Source organism: Chrysemys picta, chromosome 11 (assembly GCF_011386835.1).
Source record: "Chrysemys picta bellii isolate R12L10 chromosome 11, ASM1138683v2, whole genome shotgun sequence".
Lineage (NCBI taxonomy): Eukaryota > Metazoa > Chordata > Testudines > Emydidae > Chrysemys > Chrysemys picta.
This window is the reverse complement of record NC_088801.1, coordinates 1,372,484-1,385,414: the sequence shown is the minus strand read 5'-3', so window position 1 is coordinate 1,385,414 and position 12,931 is coordinate 1,372,484. Positions and strand designations below refer to the sequence as shown.

At 61.0% G+C, this 12,931-nt stretch overlaps 1 protein-coding gene across 7 annotated transcripts in view; it reads left to right on the top strand.

Moving 5' to 3' along the window:
• The window catches only part of SPEG (striated muscle enriched protein kinase), a 101,645-nt gene extending 96,491 nt beyond the window's left edge, over window positions 1-5,154 (top strand). For 5 of the 7 annotated variants that reach the window (XM_065560425.1, XM_065560424.1, XM_065560426.1 and 2 more), the window contains 5 exons: window positions 769-1,008; window positions 1,393-1,616; window positions 1,715-1,790; window positions 2,621-2,770; window positions 3,557-5,154. In XM_065560425.1, the coding sequence (XP_065416497.1) occupies window positions 769-1,008; window positions 1,393-1,616; window positions 1,715-1,790; window positions 2,621-2,770; window positions 3,557-3,779 (913 nt within the window). In that variant the 3' untranslated portion in view covers window positions 3,780-5,154. Of the gene's footprint in view, window positions 1-768; window positions 1,009-1,392; window positions 1,636-1,714; window positions 1,791-2,620; window positions 2,771-3,556 lie in introns of those variants that run through there. The other 2 variants (XM_065560427.1, XR_010591249.1) reach the window with 2 other exon arrangements.
• The last annotated feature ends 7,777 nt before the right edge of the window (window positions 5,155-12,931 follow it).

Genomic DNA, 12,931 nt, shown 5'->3' with positions numbered 1-12,931 from the left:
AGTCTGTGAGCCTCCCCAGGAGCAAACCGCGCCCCCCCCCCCCCGTAACCATGCAGCTTATTGGGGAAACTGAGGCACAGGGTCATAAAAATATTACCAGTGATTCCCCCTTGGCCACTCCCAGCTCGCTCCTGGGCACTGCCCCTGGAGCCCCTGCCCCACAGCCTGGGCTCGCTGGCACGGGGAGCAGCTGCCAGGCACGGGGCTTGGCTCCGGGCTGGTCTTGCTGTGGAGTGGGGCAGGTCCTGGTTCCAGTCACTGCCGGCACGGCTGGCTGCCCACCTGCTGCTGGGCGTCACCGAGGCAGCTCCCTGCTGGGTTTGGGGTTCGATCCCCCCAGGCCCAGCCTGGTTCTTCCCGTAGCTTTTGGGTGAGGTCTGGCTCGTCCCCGGAACCAGCCGGCATTGCCCCATTCCTGCATCTCCCCAGCTCAGTTATGGCCCCTCCTGGTCAATCACACCTGGGTCTCTGCAGAGATTAAACAACTTCCCCTCCCCCAGTCAAACGTGCAGCACATGGAGAAACTGAGGCACACACAGTATTCACACACAACATTAAGAAAATCCCCACGGGGGGGGAAGGGGGCCAGACTTGCAGGGAGCTGGGGAGTCTGGCGAATCTGCCTTCCCTCAGCGTCCACACAGCAGTCCCAGAGGGGCGCCCGGGGGCTGTCCCTGGCTAGGACCCCGTACAGGGCTGCGCTCCCCCCGGCAGAGGGTCTGGCCCAGCCCCGTTGCGCAGCCAGTGCCGACGGCTCCTGTCCCGTAGGGGCCGGTTCGGGGTGCTCCGGGAGTGCAAGGAGAACGCCACGGGGAAGCACTTCATGGCCAAGATCATTCCCTACGAGGCGGAGAAGAAGCAGAGCGTCCTGCAGGAATACGAGATCCTCAAGGGCCTGCACCACGAACGCGTCATGGGCCTGCACGAGGCCTACATCACCCCCCGCTACCTGGTGCTGATCGCCGAGCACTGCGCCGGCAAGGAGATCCTCTACAGCCTCGTCGACAGGTGGGGGGAGACCAGGGCTGGGCCCTGTGCATCGGCGGGGGGGGGGGATGGGCGCAGCACGGGGGCTGGGGGGGAGCAGGGCTGAGCCCTACACAGCAGTGGAGATGGGCCCAGTGCGGGTCGGGGCTTGGGGGGGCAGGGCTGAGCCCTGCGCTGGGGGGGGGGGGGGCAGAAGGGGGAGGGGAGCAGGGCTGGGCCCTGTGCATCGTGGGGGGATGGGCGCAGCGGGGGAGGGCTGGGGGGAGCAGGGCTGGGCCCTGCACAGCAGTGGGGATGGGCCCAGTGGGGGTCGGGGGTGGGCCCAGCACAGCGGGGGGGGAAATGGGCCCTGCAGGGGGGGCCCAGCGGGGGAGGGGGGCGGGCGCTGACCCCCCCTCCCCGCAGGTTCCGCTACTCGGAGGACGAGGTGGCCGGCTACGTGCTGCAGCTGCTGCAGGGGCTGGAGTACCTGCATGGGCGCCGCATCGTGCACCTGGACATCAAACCCGACAACGTGGTCGTCGCCCACGGCAACGCGGTGAAGATCATCGACTTCGGCAGCGCCCAGACCTACAACCCGCTGGTGCTGCGCAGGCTGGGGCGCCGCGTGGGCACGCTGGAGTACATGTGTGAGTGCTAGTGCAGGGGGTGAGTGACCCCCGCCTGCCGCTGCGCCCCCCCATCGCCCGGCCGGAGCCTGACCCCCTCCCCTTTCTCTGCCCCGCAGCTCCGGAGATGGTGAAGGGAGACCCGGTGGGCTCTGCGGCCGACATCTGGGGGGTCGGCGTGCTCACCTACATCATGTGAGTCCCCGCGGGCGCGGGGGGAGCCGGGGCCGGGGGGCTGAGTGTGGATGTACAAGCTGAGGGGGCTCATGGAGCTGGGGTGCGGGGTTAATGCCCTGGAACGAGGCGCAGGGCAGGGCACAGCCTGGTCCCCGTCTAACGCAGGGCACAATCCTTAGCCGCTCCTGCTCAGGAGAGTGGGGCTGTGGGTCGGGAGTGAGGGGCATTGGCAGAGCTGGGGGGGACAGGGCTGGGCTGGCAGGGGCTGTGGGTCGGGAGTGAGGGGCACTGGCAGAGCTGCGGGGGGAGCCCAGGGCTGGGCTAGCAGGGGCTGCGGGTCGGGAGTGAGGGGCACTGGCAGAGCTGGGGGGGACAGGGCTGGGCTGGCAGGGGCTGCGGGTCGGGAGTGAGGGGCACTGGCAGAGCTGGGGGGACAGGGCTGGGCTGGCAGGGGCTGCGGGTCGGGAGTGAGGGGCACCGGCAGAGCTGGGGGGGCAGGGCTGGGCTGGCAGGGGCTGCGGGTCGGGAGTGAGGGGCACTGGCAGAGCTGGGGGGGACAGGGCTGGGCTGGCAGGGGCTGCGGGTCGGGAGTGAGGGGCACCGGCAGAGCCTGGAGGTGGTGTCCCTGGGGGATCCAGCACCTTCACACCCTGCATTTAAAGTCTGAGGCATGTCCGGGACTGGGGCTGTTTCTGACCTGGCCCTGGGTTCGAGGGACACCAGCATTAATCCCCCAGTGGGTCGAAGCAAAGCCCTGGGCTGGCAGCAGCGCCGGTGCTGGGCTGGGGCGGCGCTGGCCCTGGGCAGTGCCCGGGGGGCTCCTCACCCACTCTGCTGCCGGTCCCCAGGCTCAGCGGCCGGTCTCCGTTCTTCGAGCTGGATCCCATCGAGACTGAGAACAGGATCCTGGCCGGGCGCTTCGACGCCTTCAAGCTGTACCCCAACGCCTCGCAGAGCGCCGCCCTCTTCATCCGCAAGCTGCTCTGCATCTACCCCTGGTGAGTGCCTGGCCGGGGGACCGCAGCCCGCCCGGCACAGCCCCGCCCGCCAGGCACCAACACAGCCCCACCCGCCGGGCCCCAGCCCGCCCCGGCACAGCCCGCCCGGCACAGCCCCACCCGCCAGGCCCCGGCCTGCCCCGGCACAGCCGCGCCCGCCAGGCCCCGGCACTGCCCCGGCCCGCCCCGGCACAGCCCCACCCGCCAGGCCCTGGTACAGCCGCACATGCCAGGCCCCGCTCTGCCTCTGCACACGCACCGTGCCCGGGCGGTGGCACAAGGCAACGTGCAGGCAGGGGGTCCTGAGGTTACTGAGAGGGGCTAGGAGCCAGGACGCCTGGGTTCTGTCCTAGCTCAGGGAGGGGAGTGGGGTCTAGAGCAGGGGTTCGTTCTCAAACTGGGGTCAGGACCCCTCAGGGGACCGTGAGGTTATTACCTGGGGGGTTGCGAGCTGTCAGCCTCCACCTCAAACCCCGCTTCCCCGCCAGCATTTGTAATGGTGTTAAATACACAAAGACGTGTTTTGAATGGATAAAGGGGGTCACACTCAGAGGCCTGCTGTGTGAAAGGGTCACCGGGACAAATGGTTGAGAACCACGGGGCTAGTGGGTTTGCAGGGGAAGTGGGAGTCAGGACTCCTGGGTTCTAATCCTGGCTGGGACTTGGGGCCTGTCCTTTCCCTCGCCTGGGCCAGGGGGATGAGCAGCCAGTCCCTGTTCCTGCCTGGGCTCCCCAGCGGCAGACGTGGCCAGTCCCTCACCCCCGGGCTCTCCCTGGCTGTTGCAGGAGCCGGCCCACCATCAAGGACTGTTTTGCCAATCCCTGGCTGCAGGACGCCTACCTGATGAAGCTACGGCGCCAGACCCTGACCTTCACCACCAACCGGCTCAAGGAGTTCCTGGTGGAGCACCAGCGCCGGCGCGGCGAGGCCGTCACCAAGCACAAGGTCTTACTCCGCTCCTACCACGGCTCCGGCAGCCAGCCGCCCCCCGCGCCGGTCACGCAGTAGCCCCGCCACCTCCTGCGGCGACGGAGGAGTCGAAGGAACATTCCAGGGGCTGGGCCCGCGGCGGCAGGTTCCCGGAGGCGGGAACGGGGGTCGAGCAAACCGCCAGGACGTGCGTTGGCGTCCGCCCCGCGAGCCTGGCCGCTCGGGACCGCAGAGGAGCGTTCACCCGGGCACTGCGGGCCCCTCCGCCCAGCAGAGTCGGCACCGCTGGGGGCTCACTGCTCCCGCTCCTCCTGCGGGGGGCCTGCTGCAAGGGGCGGGACTTCCTGTTTTGCTGTGCCTGAGGACAGGAAATGCTACGCGAACAGCTGGACTTCCAAGACTAGGGGCTGGCGGGCTGCGGGGGGAGGGGAGACGGGAGCCCAGCAGCAACCTCTGCGGTGTGTGAAACTGTGAAGGGGGGAGATGGAGGGACGGGGGGCAGGAAACAGGAGCCGTGATGATGGGAAGCCGCCAGCATCGCCTGCCCCGGGTTTGGGGGATCCCGGCCCGGCCCGCAGGGTTCCACCGCCGGCAGCCGGCTCGGCACGCCTTCTCCCTCCAGCGCCACGCTGCCCACGTGCCCTGTGACCGGAGCTGGGAGGAGCAGAGCCGCGTCCTCGGGGGCCCTGGCAGCCCCCGGCCATGCCGGACCTGGGTAAAACCCCGGCGTTAGTGTCACCGTGGTGCTCACGGCCTCCTGCACCTCTCGGGGGCGCTGTCGCCCCGGTTTGGCTGCCAGCCCCGGCCCCGCTCGCCGTCCTCGCCCCCCGCTGGGCTCCCTCCCTGCCCCACACGCCCCCGGGCTGCCAGGCCATTTGCTGAATATAGCTGAGCTGGTTGTGCGACCCCCAGCCTCCAGCGCCCCCTGCCCCCCCCCCCAGCTCGGCCCCAGAGAGTGGCCACAACCCACCTGCATGGGGCAGGGGGGCCGTAGGGTGTCCTCCAGCCCGGGGAGGCCTCACTGCAGGGGGGGGGGGGGTGGCCATTTTGACTGAGGGCAGCCCATGGCTTCAGTTCCATGGGAAGTCAGGGAAGCTGGTGGCCATTATGGATGAGGGCAAACTGAGCAGCCCCCCCCCCCCCCCTTCCTGCCCAGCTGGGGAGCTGCTAGGAGTCACCTTCTGTCTGTGGCCACAGTCTGACACGCAGAGCCCATGTGCCCCTATGCACACACAGCGACACGCCTGTACACACGCACAGCAACACACCTGTACATACACACACGCCTATACACACGCACAGTGACACACCTGTACACATGTACAGTGACTCCCCTATGCACACACAGCGACCCGCCAGTACATACACACACGCCTATACACACGCACAGCGACACGCCTGTACACATGTACAGTGACTCCCCTATGCACACACAGCAACACACCTGTATGCCCCACAAACACACAGTGACATGCCTCTACATACACACGCATGCCTGTACACACGTAGAATGACTCCCCTATGCATACACAATGACACCTGTACACACACAGCAACACGCCTCTACATACACACATATGCCTGTACACACGTACATACACACGCCTGTACACATGCACAGCAACATGCCTGTTCATATGTACAGTGACTCCCCTATGAATGCACAGCGATGCCTGTACACATGTACACACACAGTGACACACCTCTACATCACACACATGCCTGTACACACGCACAGTGACACACCTGTACATCCCACGCACACACAGCGATGCCTGTACTCACGTACACACGCACAGTGACACACCTGTACACACACACAGCAATGCTCTATGCACGCACAGTTACACACCTATATACACACGACACTCCCATACACTCCCATGCACGCGCACACCCACACGGAGCGTGGCGGCACAGACCGACACTCCCCCATACACCTCCCAGCGACGCCCAGCACCAGGCAGTTCCCAGGTCTCTGCGCCAGCCATCCCCTCGCTCTGCGCGGGGCCCATGTCCCCCTCCTCCGCCCTGGGGGTTCGGCTGGACCCTGGCACTGCGGCCCCCAGAGATACCACATGGGGTGGCACCATCGGTCACAATCCCCCCCGCCCCTCCCTCCCACAGACATCCGACCCGCCCCGTCCAGCGACGTGTGCCCCCAGCCCCACTCAGAGCCATGTACGCACATCTCCCCTCACAGGCCGGGGTCCATCCACCAGCACAGAGCCGGGCTGGGGGCGCTCGCTCTGTGTGCCCCACTGTCCAGTCCCTGGGGGGGGGGCTTGCTTTGGGGGCTGGGTTCACTCCTGGGGGGGTCCTGCCAGGCTGGAGGATGGGGATGAATGGCCCCGATTCCCTGGGCACTATGGGACCGGATGGGCCCCATGGCAGAGCTCACTTGGGAGCCGTGCCCTGGGGATCTCAACCCAGCACCCTGCTCGGAGCCACCCAGCGCTCCCACCCCCTCCCCGCTGCCCTGCTCCTCCGCCCCTCCCAGGCTCGGGGCCTTGCCCCAGGGGTATGGGGGGGCAGCTGCTGCAGATGAACTGGCCAAGGCCTCAGCTGCCCTGGGCTTTCGCTGGCCCCGAGGTGCCCTGCAGGGGTTGAGCCGTGTGAACTGGGGGGAGGCTCTTGGCTTCTCCCCTGCCCCCTCCATGGGCCTGTCCTCTCCCCCCTGCCGGGCAGGCGCCACTGCCTCCAGCCCGGCCCAGGTGTCCCAGGTGCGTCTCCCCCCGGGGGCACTGCTGGCTGGGGGGCAGGAACAGCCTGACTGACCTTTCGCCTTGGCTGGACAGTGAGACTGGCCTTGAGCCGGCCAGGGCTATGCCCAGTGTCCTGTGCCCGGGGCTGGGGGCCGGGGAAGGGAGCCCACCCCAGCTGCTGCACAGATGCTGCGGTAGCGACAGGGCGTATTTATTGTCTTGCTGACAAGGTTTCTTCCTCCCTTGTGTCTCTGCTCCCCCCCCCCCCGTTTGTCCCTCCCCCATCCGTCGTCCCCCTGCCCCTCCTGCTGCGCTCTGAGTTTGGGGCTGGACTTGCTCGGGTGTGGACGAGCCATGTGCCTGAGAAGCAATAAAGGCCCTGAGCAGCCCGGCCTGGCTCCGTGTGGTCATTGGGGGGGCCCGGCAGACCCCCCCACCCGTTCACAGTGTGGGCAGAGACCCAGCCGGGCGCTCCAGGCGGGCTTCAAAGGTGACGCGCCCAGCGCCGAGGCTACAAACTGTGACTGAGAAGGAGCCTGTGGATTGCCACGGGCACGCAGGGGCGAAAGAAAATGCCGGCCTGTTATCTACCAGGCTGCACGTGGCAATAGACTATATTGGTAAGGGATGCAAGGAGAGTATGGGTCACGCTGCAAACTGCAGAGACACACACACACACACACACACACACACAACTAAAATTAATCAATTTAAAGTTTTATTGGGGATAATTACAAGGGGTAAGGGAGCAGCGTTTGATTAGCTAATAGAGTTAACGAAACTTAAAACACACAATGACTAAAATATCTACTAACAATATTTTTAAACAAAGATGCAGCATTTAGTAATAACTGATACTTACAAATACAAACCAACGCATAACGACCGGCAAACGTAGACACTCTGTTTGAAACACGTGAGCGGAGAGAGAGGCTTCGAGGTGATCAGGCTCGGTTACGGGTGTACACAGGATACACAGGATTCGTTTTTCTTTCTCCTCTCCCTGCCTGCACACGGCAGGCAGCCCATAAAGTACCAACTATGACATCATAGAAGTGTCCTAGGGGACGGGGCCCAAAACCTGTTTGTGTTCGTTTCTGATTGGCACAAGCAAAGTTTACACCAAGTAGGGGAGCAGGTGCCTCAAAGTCTGGCTTCGCCCCCAAAAGGTGAGGAAATGCATATTGGTTTAGTATGCGTGCAACGCTGAATGACAAAAGAAGAGGCCAGGGCAATACCGGTCTGGGCAAGTTTTACAGGATGCAGACAGGAACTCATCTCAACAGAGCCGTCCTTCCCGAAGCGTTCGTAGCCGGCCAAGGAGCCGGGATCCCGCAGCAGAGACGGCGCGTGACCCTGCCGAGCCGCCGGCCGGGAGACGGGAAGGCAGCAGTTGGAAACAAAAGAGCAACTTGGGACAAAGGGGGACGAGACCCCAAACGAGCCGTTCTGAGGTGCGGAGCAGCAGGGAGGGAACCAAATGAGTCCTGGAAAAGCGATAGGCCCATTAGTCGATGGTGAGACCAGGCCCGGTGGTGCAGAGAACGCGGAAATGTTGGTGAAGCATTTTCAGCCAAGAGCTCTAAAGGAGCTGGCCGAGGGATCTCTGCCGCCTGCAGACGTTCGTGTTAATCACTGGGACCAGCGAGGCAGGTGCCGACGGCTGGCAGGGTGCGACGAGCCTGCCAGTGCTCCAGGTGGGATGAGCCGGCTAACGACAGGCCAATTAGCCTGATCTCACTGCCGGGCACCACAGCAGAGAAGCCGATGCAGGATTCAGGCTGTGGAGGGAATTAATGGCAGCTGACAAGGCTTTGTGGAAAACAGGGCCTGCCAGACCAAGGCGGTGGCACTCGGTGGCTGGTAAAGGGGAGGGCATCAATGTGAGGGAAACAGTCGCCCTCCCCAGTGCTCAGGGGGCTCAGACCTGGCCGATCTCGGATCTCAGCACGTAGTTCTCATTGGGGGATCGACGTGGTGACCAGGCTGGGGGAGGTCAGTGCTTTTATTGCACCGACTTCGGCTGGTGGCAGAGACGAGTTTGGAGGCCCCCCCCCTCGCGCTCTCCTGCGGGGCTGTGTAGCAGACGTAGTTAGCGGGTTTCCTATGGCCCGTCCGAGGGGAAGGGCCTTTCGCACTCCAGACAGCGCGAGGAAAGGGGGGGAGCGGCTGGAGGGGGGCGCTGGGGGTTACAGAGTGTTGCACAGGCACCTGCTTCCAAGTTTTCCCAGGGGGTGGGTGGGCTCAGCGCCAGGCCCCACCCCCACTCCACCCCTGCCCTCCCCTGCCCCTCCTCTTCCTCCCCTGCCCCTCCTCTGCCCCCTCCCCCTCCCACACCCCTCCCACACGCCAGGGAACAGCTGAGCCGCGGTGGGTGGGAGGGGGCCGGGGGGGTGGGGGAGCTTGGCTGCTGGTGGGTGCTAACCTTGTGGATTGTTGCAATGAGCCATAAATCCAGGGTCCCTGCTATGAATTGACGCTCCCGGGATGGTCTTTTGCAGGTGTGGGGCAGGTTTCCGCTAAGGCTGAGGAGGGCGAGGTCAGACATGGGGCGATTGCCTTGTGAGAAGTGCTCACCCCCAGGGCCAGGGGTCATTTGCTGCTGCGTTCCTTGGCGAGCCCAGTGATTGGCTGGTTTCACCCACCTGGCTGTTACTGGGGCATTGAGAGCGCTGGGTGGGGGGCACCTCAGGTTGTGATAGGCACGTGTAGGACCCGGGATCTTGGAAGGTGGGTCGGGGGGGGGGGGCTGCCCGTCGTAGCAGCGGAGGTTTTGCATCCGTTGCTCTGGCAGGGTCTGGCACGGCTCCGAGTGGTGTGCCCTGGTCTGCGGGTGCCTGATGCTGAGCATGGAGAGGCTGGGGGTCGTCCGAAGGCCAGAGAGGGGCTCAGGAAAGATTTCTTCCATCGAGTGTGGGTTTGTAGTTATTCGATGATGCCCCGTGCAGGTTCCAGTGTGGGGTGGGAGGCGACTGTGCGACTGGGGGTTTGTTTGGGGGTTTTCCCATATACTGAAGCAGGTTCTCTGGGTATGTGCTGGGCCTGTTCCATAAGGTGATCTATTTCCACGGGGAAGTGTCCTTGTTTGGTGACGGTGGTTCTAAGGTGTATCCCGGACTTTCTCCTTGGAGCTTGTTCTGTGGTGTCTGAGGGCCTGGCTGTAGCTACCAGGTCTCGGCGTGGCTGGGCTGGTGACTGGAGCAAGGAAGGGAGGTGGGGTGATCCGGGGGGTTCTTGTAGACAGTTGTCTGTAGGGTTCCATCGCTGAAGCTGATCTTGGTGCCCAGGAAGTTGACGCCGGCGTGGGAGTGTGTGATGGCCGGGTGGTGGCTGTTGAAGGCGTGGTGGAAATCTACGAGGGGGTTCAGGCTCTTTGTCCAGAGGATGAAAACACCATTGATGTTCCTCAGGTATATCAGTGGGTCCAGGGTGCGTTTGTTCAGAAATTCTTTCTCCAGGTGCCCATGAAGAGGTTGGCGTGTTGAGGAGCCATCCTAGGATCCAGGGTTGGACAAAGCCTTTGTTGTGGAAGGTAAAGTTGTTCTGCGCGAGGATGAAGTGGCTGAGTTTGGCGACGTGGTTGGGGTGGAGATCTGAGCGTTGTCCGTTATCTCGTAGCTTTGTGAGGCAGGCAGCCGTGCCGCCATTGTGCGGGACGTGGGTGTCGAGGGAGGTGACAGCCATGGTGACCAGGACGGTGTTCTGGGGGAGGTTCTTAATGCTGCAGAGTTTCGGGAGGAAGTCGGTTGTGTCCTGGCCCTTTGTGTGGTGAGTGGTTTGAGGCTGGTTTCTAGGTGCCCTGATGCCCCTTCAGTAACAGTCTGGAGCCAGATACGCTGGGTCTGCCTGGGTCCCAGGTTTGAGAGTCCTGGGGCCAATGGAGAAGGTGCTGGGGGCTGAGCTTGTAGCATTTCTCTTGGATTGTTTGGGGAAGGATTTGCTGATCTCAAATCCCTGGGTGAATTGTAGGCGGCGCTGTCGGAGAGGCATGGGATCCGGGGCTGTGGGACCGAGAGGAGCAGGGAGGGGATTTGACCTCTGCACACAGCACTGGGGAATCCTGCATCCAGTCCTCGTGTCCACATTTTATAAAAGATTTTCAAAACGAGAGGGTGCTGAATAGAGCCACAAAAATGGCTTGTGGGCTGGAGAAAATGCCTGACAGTGAGAGACTTAAAGAGCTCAATCCCTTTAGTGCTCAGAAGAGGTGACTGAATTGCCATGTGAAACCTGATGAGGTTCAACAAGGACAAGTGCAGAGTCCTGCACTTAGGACGGAAGAATCCCATGCACTGCTACAGACTAGGGACCGAATGGCTAGGTAGCAGTTCTGCAGAAAAGGACCTAGGGGTCACAGTGGACGAGAAGCTGGATATGAGTCAACAGTGTGCTCTTGTGTACTAGATGACAGAACCAGGAGCAATGGTCTCAAGTTGCGGGGTGGGGGTGGGGGTCTAGGTTGGATATTAGGAAACACTTTTTCACTAGGGGGGTGGTGAAGCACTGGAATGCTTAAAGTACTGCACAGGATCTTTTCAGGGGGAATAAGGCAAAGCCCCACATTCATTGGTAATACATAGAATCATAGAATATCAGAGTTGGAAGGGACCTCAGGAGGTATCTAGTCCAACCCCCTGCTCAAAGCAGGACCAATCCTCAACTAAATCATCCCAGCCAGGGCTTTATCAAGCCTGACCTTAAAAACCTCTAAGGATGGAATGTCCACCACCACCCTAAGGAACCCATTCCAGTGCTTCACCACCCTCCTAGTGAAAAAGTTTTGCCTAATATCCAACCTAGACCTCCCCCACTGCAACTTGAGACCATCACTCCTTGTTCTGTCATCTGCCACCACTGAGAACAGCCGAGCTCCATCCTCTTTGGAACCCCCCTTCAGGTAGTTGAAAGCAGCTATCAAATCCCCCCTCATTCTTCTCTTCTGCAGACTAAACAATCCCAGTTCCCTCAGCCTCTCCTCATAAGTCATGTGCTCCAGACCCCTAATCATTTTTGTTGCCCTCCGCTGGACTCTTTCCTATTTTTCCACATCCTTCTTGTAGTGTGGGGCCCAAAACTGGACACAGTATTCCAGATGAGGCCTCACCAATGTCGAATAAAGGGGAACGATCACGTTCCTCGATCTGCTGGCAATGCCCCTACTTATACAGCCCAAAATGCCGTTAGCCTTCTTGGCAACAAGAGCACACTGTTGACTCATATCCAGCTTCTTGTCCACTGTGACCCCTAGGTCCTTTTCTGCAGAACTGCTACCTAGCCATTCGGTCCCTAGTCTGTAGCAGTGCATGGGATTCTTCCATCCTAAGTGCAGGACTCTGCACTTGTCCTTGTTGAACCTCATCAGGTTTTTTTTGGCCCAATCCTCTAATTTGTCTAGGTCCCTCTGTATCCGATCCCTACCCTCTAGTGTATCTACCACGCCTCCTAGTTTAGTGTCATCTGCAAACTTGCTGAGAGTGCAGTCCACACCATCCTCCAGATCATTAATAAAGATATTAAACAAAACCGGCCCCAGGACCCACCCTTGGGGCACTCCGCTTGATACCAGCTGCCAACTAGACATGGAGCCATTGATCACTACCCGTTGAGCCCGACCATCTAGCCAGCTTTCTATCCACCTTACAGTCCATTCATCCAGCCCATACTTCTTTAACTTGCTGGCAAGAATACTGTGGGAGACCATATCAAAAGCTTTGCTAAAGTCAAGGAATAACACATCCACTGCTTTCCCCTCATCCACAGAACCAGTTATCTCCTCATAGAAGGCAATCAGGTTAGTCAGGCATGACTTGCCCTTGGTGAATCCATGCTGACTGTTCCTGATCACTTTCCTCTCCTCTAAGTGCTTCAGAATTGATTCCTTGGGGACCTGCTCCATGATTTTTCCAGGGACTGAGGTGAGGCTGACTGGCCTGTAGTTCCCCGGATCCTCCTTCTTCCCATTTTTAAAGATGGGCACTACATTAGCCTTTTTCTAGTCATCCGGGACCTCCCCCCGATCGCCATGAGTTTTCAAAAATAATGGCCAATGGCTCTGCAATCACATCGCCAACTCCTTTAGCCCCCTTGGATGCAGCGCATCCGGCCCCATGGACTTGTGCTCGTCCAGCTTCCCTAAATAGTCCTGAACCATTTCTTTCTCCACAGAGGGCTGGTCACCTCCTCCCCATACTGTGTTGCCCAGTCCAGCAGTCTGGGAGTTGACCTTGTCTTTGAAGACAGAGGCAAAACAAGCATTGAGTACATTAGCTTTTTCCACATCCTCGGTCACTAGGTTGCCTCTCTCATTCAGTAAGGGGCCCACACTTTCCTTGACTTTCTTCTTGTTGCTAACATACCTGAAGAAACCCTTCTTGTTACTCTTAACATCTCTTGCTAGCTGCAACTCCAAGTATGATTTGGCCTTCCTGATTTCACTCCTGCACGCCTGAGCAATATTTTTATACTCCTCCCTGGTCATTTGTCCAATCTTCCACTTCTTGTAAGCTTCTTTTTTTGCGTTTAAGA